Here is an 11117-nt window from a genome sequence, read left to right as displayed (position 1 = left end):
CTTACACTTGATGCATTTTGAGGGATCCTCTGTTTTACATAAGAGAAGGACAGTCAATAAAGTTAAGGTTTGCTTTAGGAAAAATACCAGACAGCTGAGGAAGCAATGTTACCCTTTTGTTTAATCTTTTATATTGTATGTTCTCTTAAGATTATTTTTTGTTCAATTAAATCTTGCCTTTATTTTTATAGTATTAACTAGAGGTAATTTTAACTAGACAGCAATGTATTGCATGATGAAAGGAAATTGGTTCACATGCATTTAAAGATGAAATTATCCATTATCTCCAATCAATCCCAGCATTGCTTTTACTCATTTTCTTCCTCTGATGTATAATAATTTACCTGTGCTGTTGACATAAGTTCCATTTGGACAGATTTCACAATCGAAGCAGCATTTGTGGATTCCATTTAGCTTCTTTGCATATCCTTTACGACATTTTGGGGAACACTTTGAAGAAGGCACCTGCACAAGACAATTATTTAGCAACATAGTGAGTCAAGCAAAATAATACTTATTATTACTGTTAAGAGTGGAGGTTTTATAACCTCCATCTTACAGTAACAGAAACTTTGCACCTGGCCTTGCAAATTACACCACGAACAACCACTGTTTCTTGTGCTCCTGATTTTGGGATTTAGGCCTGTTTTAGCTAGTAACAATAACTTTGTAAACATTGGGCCTTCAACCAAAAATATTATTTGTATTATCATATACTGTATAAACTGTTGATATACTATAAAATACCACACATATAATAACAATGACAATAATATTAATTAAAATAATAATAATAATAACAATAATCATCTTACTTCTCCTTTTGTGTACCACTCAATTTTGGTACTGTTGATGAAAGAAATGGCCGATGGGTAAAAATCATAAAAGCCGATTTCCTCTGCATCACCACTTTGGTTCCAGAAAACTATAGAATATGATCCATACTTGGGGTCCCCATTGTCATCAAACTGAATTCTTTGATTTAAAAGTGTAAAGTTTGATTTCTTCAGTTCTGCCAGAACCTGATGTTGGTACAAAACGTTCAGATGACCATTAGATCCATGTGTTTGCAATCAGTGGTGGAAGAAATACTATAGATCTTTGAGTTTAGTAAAAGTAATTATACTGCATTGTAGAAATATTACATTTGAAGTACAGCATTCAAAAGTTTACTAAAGTAAAAGGATAAAAGTATTACCATCAAGAAAGACATAAAAGTACTCATAATGCAGAATAAAGAATAATACATATTATATTGTTGGATTATAATGTTTGATGCATTAATGTGTTCATCACTTAAATAGCTGGTAAAGGTGGCGTTCATTTTAATTACTTTATATACTGCTTGGTATCTTCAACTATAATAATACATATTAATGTATTAGTAAATTATATTTTGTATGAATATTCTAAATCTGAAAAGTAAGTAAAGCTGTCAAATAAAGATAGTGTAGAAAAAAGTACATTATTTCCCTCTGAGATGTAGTGGAGTAGAAGAATGAGAATATATAAGATGTATGGCAGAAAATGGAAATGCTGAAGTAAAGTACCTCAAAATTGTACTTCAGTATAGCTCTTGAGTTAATGTACTTAAATAAATTCTACCACTGTTCACAATGGTATTGAAGGGTGTTGATTAAATAGTTTTCCTTTAACGAAAGCGAAAGGTAAAAATCTAAAACCAATCTGCTACATCTATTATACAGTGAGGAAAATAAGTATTTGAACTCCCTGCTATTTTGCAAGTTCTCCCACTTAGAAATCACGGAGGGGTCTGAAATGGTCATCGTAGGTGCATGCTTACTGTGAGAGACATAATCAAAAAAAGAAATCCAGAAATCACAATGTATGATTTTTTAACTATTTATTTGTATGATCCAGCTGCAAATAAGTATTTGAACACCTGTCTATCAGCTACAATTCTGACCCTCAAATACCTGATAGTCTGTCTTCAAAATGTCCACCTCCACTCCATTTATTGTTGTAAATTAGATGTACCTGTTTAAGGTCGATAGCTGCATAAAGACATCTGTCCACCCCATACAATCAGTAGAATTCCAACGACTAACATGGCCAAGACCAAACAGCTGTCCAAAGACACTAGAAACAAAATTGTACACCTCCACAAGGCTGGAAAGGGCTACGGGGAAATTGCCATGAGCTTGGTGAAAAAAATGGTATTACTGTTGGTAATACTCTAAGACCAAAATATAACTTTTTGGTCATAATTCCACTAACCGTGTTTGGAGGAAGAAGAATCCAAAGCATCCAAAGAACACCATCCTACTGTGAAGCATGGGGTGGTAGCATCATGCTTTGGGGGTGTTTTTCTGTACATGAGACAGGGCAACTGCACTGTATTAAAGAGAGGATGACCCCCCGGGGCCATGCATTGGGAGATTTTGGGGAACAACCTCCTTCCCTCAGTTAGAGCATTGAAGATGGGTCGAGGCTGGGTCTACCAACATGACAATGACCCGAAGCACACAGCCAGGATAACCAAGGAGTGGCTCTGTAAGAAGCATATCAAGGTTCTGGCGTGGCCTAGCCAGTCTCCAGACATAAACCCAATAGAGAATCTTCGGAGGGAGCTCAAACTCTGTGTTTCTCAGCGACAGACCAGAAACCTGACTGACCTAGAGAAGATCTGTGTGGAGGAGTGGGCCAAAATCCCTTCTGCAGTGTGTGCAAACCTGGTGAAAACCTACAGGAAACGTTTGGCCTCTGGAATTGCAAACAAAGGCTACTGTAACAAATATTAACATTGATTTTCTCAGGTGTTCAAATACTTATTTGCAGCTGTATCATACAAAGAAATAGTTAAAAAATCATACATTGCGATTTCTGGTTTTTTTTTTTAGATTATGTCTCTCACAGTGGACATGCACCTACGATGACAATTTCAGACCCCTCCATTATTTCTAAGTGGGAGAACTTGCAAAATAGCAGTGAGTTCAAATACTTATTTTCCTCACTGTATATAGTAACAAGGCAGACTACATAACAATATGGTACCTTCTAAAAGTATTATCATTAAGTTAAAGCAATGGAAAAACCTACATGAGCAAAATCTAAACACTCAGATTATTGGTGTACTTACCATGTGTGGGTATACTGTAATATTGTCATTACATCTGCCAGATCCACATTGCAAGGCATTATGTAAGGCATGAGCGATGGCATATACAGCAGAATAAACAGAAAAAGAGTAAGATGGATCCACATTAAAGATTTCGTCTGCCCTTATGCTGCTGCAGTTGCAAACCTGATTACAAAACTCCTGCTCACTTGCATTTTCAAAATGAGTCTGGCTTTTGAAAGAATAGATAAATTTATTGAAACCAGGTATTGGCACTACAGGCTGAGACACTCCAAGTACAGTTCCAATATTTTTGATTTCTTGTTTCTTGGAAAGCATCTTGTCCAAGGACCATCCCTCATCTGCTATCCACACCTTGTTGGTGACATTTAGTCGTATTGCTGACTTAATGAGAGCTTCAGCAGTCATTCTTGGAGCCAAAACAATAATGACATTTATCCTCTGTATTGCTATCTGTTTGAATAATACAGAGTAATTTGTGTTGTAGTTGAGATCTTGGGTGTATGCAAGGCAGATATCAGTGTCCTTAATCCTCTTTATGAACAATTCCAGTCCATCTTTGCCATAATCATCATCACTGTTAAGAAAAGCAACCCAGCCCCAGTTGAACTTCTGCACAATGCTAACAATCACTTCTATGATGTCTTTATTGGAATGCACTGTTTGTAGGAAAGAGGGAAAATTCTGTTTTGTCAAAAAGACAGAACTAGAAGCTCCATAACTGACCTGTTAAAAAAGTTTTAAAAAAATGCATTATTTTTCAGTGAAAGGTTTTCAAATGTAACGTCAAAACTCATTTTACAATAAATACAAATTATTGAATTAGTAGATCTGTTTATAATCACTTTGCCATTTTTTAAAAACAAAATACTTGACAAACATACCATAGGAATGAGATCTACCATGAACAGAGGGGCTACAGTCATGCACTGAGTGCTTGTAAACGGACCAACCACTGCCATCACTTTGGACACATTGGACGTCTGTGCTTTTTGACCGTGTGGTTCATCCCAAGGTTGGATCAAGTCCTTGACTGACAAAAGTTTGAAAATATCTGGAAAATTGTATCTATCTGAACAGTGATCAAAAATCTCATAGCCGAGAGATACATTTGGCAGGAGGTTGGTAGAGTTATTTATTTCCTCTACAGAAAATCTCATCAACTGAAACATTCGATAATTTTGGAGAAGAATGGGTTGACTGTGAACAAAAAAGTACAACAGGAGAGTGGAGTTTACAGACTGTGGAATGTACACAGAATTTGTTTCAGTGGGGCATCAGAACCTCTTATGTGCAACAGTTTTGACTGAGTAGCAAATAACTAGATAAGAGGGACATGTGATGTTTACCTACAGGTCTAATGTTTGTGGCAAATCTCCGGATAACTCTGGAGATAAAATATGTCTTTTACACCAGGTGTTCTTCACTAGTTTTTACTTCAGAAGCTATCCAATCAGACTTAATGTAAGACTCACCTGGAGCAGTTGATGGCTTCTGGTCTGTCTTGATAAACAGGGACTCTGACATAATGAATATTAAAAAGTCCACCTAACAAATAATCTCCTTTCAGCCGAAACTCTGAGTTTGGGACAGTGCATTGAGCCAGGGCATGTAGAAATGTTCCCAGTAGACACAGCAAATGTCTCATTGTTGTTGCTACCAATCTGATGGGGATTCTTATGGAATTTGCCTCAGGATTTAGTAAATTATGAGACTCTGGTGATGGCTAAACCACAGTGATCATTTTCATCCACGTGGGAATGAAATGCTACCAATAAATGGTTGGAAGAGAATACACAAATGAACATGCAAAAATAATGTAAACTGCTGCTGCAAAGTCTTTTTGATAGGGTTGAACAATCATTACTAGCAAGAAAGTTTAATGCCTTAACCATGAATATATCTGGTAAACATTTAAATTCCCTCAGTGTGACAGAAATGAGGGTGAAAAAAAAGATAAACTTGTAAAATATGTCCATATTTAAAAATCTTTGCCACATGGATATTTTCAATCAGATGCAAAAAACCATGAAAGTTGCACTTAGCAGAAAAAACTCTTGCATGTTTACGTTGTAATGTCATTACAACAACAGCAAAATGCATAGTGCTAGTGACAGAAGTAGAAACAACTGCGTTACTGCATGCTCTCTGAGGCTCTCCATTTAAGTACAATCATCAGTAATCACAGAAAGCTAACCAGTTGTAGTTAGCTAACTCAGAAAGGTGAGGTGCTCCTAAGAAAAAGAGTTTAAGAACTGAGGGATGAACAAGTTTTCAAAAGCAACTGTTTTTTTCCCTCGCACATTGTTTAAGACATTGTGTTCCTTCCCTCAAACGTTGCATAATGCATGCATAATGTTCAGCCATGGTTTTCTTGATACATTATTTTTAAAACTACTTAAACAACGTAATGCTGTTAACCAAAAACTATTGCTGTTGCAGTGAAAGTCTCAAAATGATATGGCCCTTTAGAAGAAATACAACAAGAATAATCTCACAAGTACAGACGAGCTTGTAAAATCACACAGAATAGTCACAAGCAAATACACACACAAAATAAATCCACCCAGTAGTAGGGTTTGTGGTAAATGACCACCTCCTCTTACACACCTCATCCCTGCATAATTTTCCAGTGGACCACACATTTCACATGTCATTTGAAGTAGGAAAATTTACAATGACTCAGATGCAGCAAAAAACATGATCTATACTACTAGTTTAAATATACAGTATAAGAAGGGTTACAATAAGGTGAGTGCACTGTACTTTACAATAGTGTCTCTTGCAAGTTACTCACTTTATTATTTATATTAAAAACAGTGTGGCCAGTACTGGGACTGGGATTTGGTCTCCTGTGACTTTCGAGATGTAGTGTTTTGTTGCCTCTGTAGGTTCAACTCAATTTTTAACTACTCACTTCTGATACAAAGATTTTAACATGGAAAAAGTAGCAATATACCCAAGGTAATCAACATAGGTTTGGGGTGGCTTTTCAGGGGTAAACATGGTGATATTATGAAGAGGCTATTTGTTTAAGTGCCGGAGCACTTTTATGGTTTGTTCATACATGCACGGTTAAATTGTGGCTTGTTTTAAAGGATATATAACCACGGTTTCTAAGGTGGCAAATGTACACACATTAGTCAACTATAACTATTACATGAAAGGATGTTTGCTGCCTTATCATCTTTACCAGTTATCAGTTAGCTGTAGACTGAGAAAAAATAATTTTATTTACTGTGCTAGTTAAAGGCTACCCCCAGTTAAAGGCTCCCGCCAGCAGCTGCCGGCCACTTTTATAGTGGAATGTTTTCTTGCATGTTACTTGATGCGTGAGTTGACGTTATGAATCTATCAACACATCACGTCATTGTGAAACTTCATTTGTTTTTTATTGTCTCTTGCATGATCCACGCTTTAGTGATTATCAGAGCTTCAATATTCTTCAAATTTAGAATATTCTAATTCCTCACTTGGAGGAAAAAGGTGGTGATTGTGACTAAATTGGGGGTGGCAGTAGCTCAGTCTGTAGGGAGTTTGGTTGGGAACCGGAGGGTCTCTTGCCCAAGTCTCCGTACGGCACAAACTGTCCATAGTTAATGCAGTAAAATATGGCCTTGATTATTGTGCAAACAATAATAGTGTTTTTCCTTGATAGGCTACTTTCTTTCTCAGTGGCTAAAACTGCTTTTAACTGCTTCCTGTTAAAATACCTATTTTTGCTGTTAAGCCTAACTCATGCATGTCAGAAATAAAGTCTCAAAAGTCTAATGAAAAGTGTTCATATTAAATGGAAAGCTAGGTCAACAGAGAAGATTGATGAATGAAAGAGATAAAGTAAAGATGAAGTACAGATGAAGTTGTGATATCACATAGGGTCACAAGCAAATACACACAAATGAATTCAACCAGGTGTCTTTGGTTCATGCCAACAAGCCACTTCCTCCTACAATTGAGCCTTGCATGACTTAAGCTTTGACCACACAGGTCATTTGAAAGAAGTTCATTTACAATCATTTTGTGGATGACAGTGATAGATGGCCAGACCACCAGAGTTTGTTTAAGGAAACCTGCTGATGAAAGGAAGGAACTCCTTGTTCTGCTTGGTAGGTTGGGATAGGCCCTCATGAGAGATAGATTATAGGTTGATGTTGTGGTTAGTAAAAACCATTAATAAAAAGTTGTATGGAAGCCACGTGAGGTGGGGAAACTACATTACAGTAGGTTTGGTTCAATAATAGTCATTGTTGTGAAATGTTTGCACTTTGCTTGCAAGAGATTCGCTTTCTAATCAACAGTGTGGTGAGTACTGTGACATTTAATTTTCTTGTATGTTAAGATGAAGTTCAACTTTGTAGCAGGGGTGGCGCGTGTGAGTGGTTTCTGGAACTTAAGCCCCAACTGTTTTCTCAAAACTCAGAATCTTTAAGGGTTTTCAAAACACTTCAATTTTCTGTTGTATCTTCTCAATCTGATTGACTGGACCGGCAAACCAATGGTGCAAAAAACGTTTTATCACTGGGGAAATATCGCCTACATTCTGTAAACTCTACTTATACAGTAATAGGTCTCAATGTTAGTAATAATGTTTAAGACAAATTCCTACCCTACTTATACTATGTAACTTGAAAAAAAGAAACATGACTTTTTTGCCTTTTTTAGTTGGCAAAAGAGAAAATAATTCATCCTCAACATTTGTTGTGTTCAGGGGCCTCATTAATAAAAGTGATTTGTGTCAAAAGTTGTGTACAAACAAAACATAGGACAAAACGGTTTCCGTTTATAAATCACAATTAACTCTAAATCTGGCGCCGGTAAGCAAGTGTCTTGTCCCACTCGGTAATGCCAAGAGTCAACTATAAATAGTCAGTGAAACCCCTTCAATCAAAATTCATTAATCCTGACCACTAAAGGAGAAGTGGCAGAAATTAAAACCAATGGTTAACTGGTATTGTTTAACATAAAAGTGAACCAAATACATTCAACATAGTAAGACATTATTGGGTACAAAAAACAAAACTTTATTTAATGACAAATTTATATTTCTCCTATTCACTGCATGCTCCAGCGGGGTCAGTGGTGCTGCACCTGAGCAGATGTGTGCACCCTGTGCACCCCAAACCTCCAGCAGCGGCCCAGTCTTCACAGATGTGGTAGCCAACTGCAGACACAAAGGGACAATTTCAACTCCATACCACTTACCTTAACCCAAACAGAGATAAAAAAAACATGTGTGACATATGTTGTGTGACATAAGCTTGACACTGAAAGAACTTTTTATAAAAAGTAATTATTTCTTTCCATACCTCTTTTGTTAATACAAGCGATGCATTACATCCACACGCAGGCGCAACAGTTACAAAGGCTTAGCAATACAACACAAAACATTTATGACATTGAGATGAAACTGCCTAAACACCAAACAATGATACATGATAATGAATGAAACTGCATTTGTATCTGCCCGACTGCAGCATCAAAACAGACGTTGGTGAATATAGAATTGGTCCTACTGTTCCTTAAAGAGCCCCGATTATGTATTTTTGGATTTCCCCTGTCGTTTAGTGTGTTATATAGTTTTTTGTGTATGTAATAGCTGTATATAATACAAAAAACATTCAATTTTATTGATTAAAATAATACATTTAAGGTAAAATGAAGTGGGGTCTTAAAGCCCCAAATTTGATTTGGTATTTTATTCCAAAAGATATTTTTAGAAAACTGGGTGGTGTTTGTTTTCTCCTTGCTTGTATTATTAACATCACCAAATTGCCTATAAAGTTATTTAAATGTTATCAACAGGACCTCCTAGCTTAGAAAGTATGCCACATACATAACTTTCCCCCACACAAACCATCATATGGAATAATGGTTACATTACTGTTAGAAAGAAATCTATCTTCAAGATAGAAATTGGGTTGGGGAAATTGTTATTGTAAGTGATGTCTTTGATACCAATGGGTTATAGTTTAGTTACAAACAATTCCTTCTTGTTAAATCCTTTTCTGTTACAAGAAGAGTATTTTGTTTCTTATATGAAAACTATACCTAATGGTCTGTCCCATCTGATGGAAGTCATCTGGTAGTATAAACTGAAAAGTGACTGGTTGGTAACAAAAAGTCTTGTGTGGTAACAAAGCAAGGATATATTCCTAGTATGTCGCCTACTTCCTGCTCACAAATCAATATGAAGATCAAATATCAGCCAATACAGTGCCCTGTAAAATGTTTCTAAAATGGTTTTGGCTTACAATAAGGCAATACAGTAACCACATCCATCAATACTGTCTAGTTTTGCAGTTTAATTTGAGTTTAGTTAGAAACAACAAGCCTTTGTTTTAGTTTTTTTTTACAACAGCTTTATTTGAAAAAAAACACACACATTAAAATACAAGCTGGTACCCAATATAATGTATCAGAAAAACAATAATATGACTTTAAATAATGACAAACAATGCTTATAAAATGTACATATAAATGGGGAAAAGTAAACTTTAATAATACAAAGCTCACATTTATGCTGCCTTTAGCTCAATGTATTTAACTGAAAAACAACTCCACATTTATACAATAGGTTTGAGTGTCATTATTCTAGGCTAATTGATATTATATGGGTGATAGCAGCAGAACTAAGCTTAAAGGGTGGCACTTGTCTATATTTATTATGGCAGCCAGCTCTGGCAAGATGAAAAGGAAGTTTTTACAAAATTCATCCTGTAATGGACATGAGTGTTTTTGTGGTGATCCATGTAATTGTTGGTGAGACATTTTACTCAAAACATAAAATGTCAACCATATGGTGGTGGAAAAGTAATTAGGTTACTTTTCCACCACCAATAAAGTTATGAGCTCAGCAGAGTAGGGGGGTTTATCCTCTGGAGCCCATGAGTAGTTTTAGCAAATTTCATGATAATCCATCTAATAATTGTGGACATATTCCACCCGAGAGCAAAGTTCAGGACCGACTGACCTACCAACAGATTGGCATGCTGCAAGCATGGCAAACGAGACTGACCAGACAGCTGCTTAGATCTTTAGCCATGCTAACAGCATGTTTTTAAGGATGGCAATGTCGGTCTGGTGGAATAAATATTCATGTGTCGCATAAGGATCTGGTTATACTCTGACATTCTCACACAACCAACATATCACAGTTTTCAGTTACCCAGTGAAATATCTCATTATCCGCAACATACATTTATGTATTAGCTGAAAATGTTGTACAGACGTTCATGGTTCCCAGAGGATGTATCATAAAGACTTTGACATTCACATTTGTGGTTTTGAGTGAAATGTCTCAACAAAAATTGGATGGATTGCCTGCAATTCGGTTTAGACATCCATGTCCCCCTCAGAAAGAATTGTTATTCCTTCGGTGATCCCTGACAATTTTACATTCATTCCAGCCTCAATGAAGTTTGTGTTTGGTGCAAATTAGCACAGGTTAGTATTCTAACAGGATAAACTGAGATGGTGACCATAGTCACCTACTCAACATGAGCATGAGTCATTGCATGTTAGCATTACACTCAAAGCACGGCTGTACCTAAACTATAAGTACTGTACAGGGACACAAAGCCAGTAGCATGGCTGCGGACTTTTAGTCTTCTCTTGGTAGAAGAGATGCAAACCATACCAAACAGACTAAAACTAATATGTACTTTTTTTTTTACCATTGTCTCTAAAAAGCCAAATTATAATCATTTCTACAAAAGTACACACTAAAACACATATTTACTTACTAACTTAAACAGCTACTGGCTGATTGTTTTGGTATAATTCTGAATGAGACCTTTGAAATAATCCTGTGTGTTTTTGTACGATTGAAAAATGATGATGTAACATTTTGGGAAGAAATACCACAACAGAAAGGAATAGAGACTGGAGAGCACTGCGAGAGCGTTAAGTGTTTGGATGTACTTGCCACGGTACAGTATGAATACAGTGGCAAACACAATCCAGGTGAGGATCAGCAGGAGCAGGCAGAAGGTTATTGCTTTGGCCTCATTGTAATTTT

The 11117-nt window shown here is 36.3% G+C and overlaps 2 protein-coding genes across 2 annotated transcripts in view; both read right to left on the bottom strand.

Moving 5' to 3' along the window:
* LOC117948192 (taste receptor type 1 member 1-like) overlaps positions 1-4287 on the bottom strand; it is a 12541-nt gene extending 8254 nt beyond the window's left edge. The window contains exons 1-4 of the mRNA XM_034877725.1: positions 3985-4287; positions 3101-3826; positions 816-1022; positions 345-465 (exon numbers count right to left, since the gene is read on the bottom strand). Of these exons, the coding sequence (XP_034733616.1) occupies positions 345-465; positions 816-1022; positions 3101-3826; positions 3985-4272 (1342 nt within the window). The 5' untranslated portion in view covers positions 4273-4287. The remainder of the gene's footprint in view (positions 1-344; positions 466-815; positions 1023-3100; positions 3827-3984) is intronic.
* Positions 4288-8148: 3861 nt separating this feature from the next.
* LOC117948191 (taste receptor type 1 member 1-like) overlaps positions 8149-11117 on the bottom strand; it is an 8510-nt gene continuing 5541 nt past the window's right edge. The window contains exon 6 of the mRNA XM_034877724.1: positions 8149-8261. Coding sequence (XP_034733615.1) covers positions 8149-8261 — 113 coding nt within the window. The remainder of the gene's footprint in view (positions 8262-11117) is intronic.

The sequence above is a fragment of the Etheostoma cragini genome, chromosome 7 (genome assembly GCF_013103735.1).
Source record: "Etheostoma cragini isolate CJK2018 chromosome 7, CSU_Ecrag_1.0, whole genome shotgun sequence".
In the NCBI taxonomy this organism is placed as follows: Eukaryota; Metazoa; Chordata; class Actinopteri; order Perciformes; family Percidae; genus Etheostoma; species Etheostoma cragini.
The sequence above is the reverse complement of the archived record's forward strand: the minus strand, read 5'-3'. Positions and strand labels throughout refer to the sequence as shown.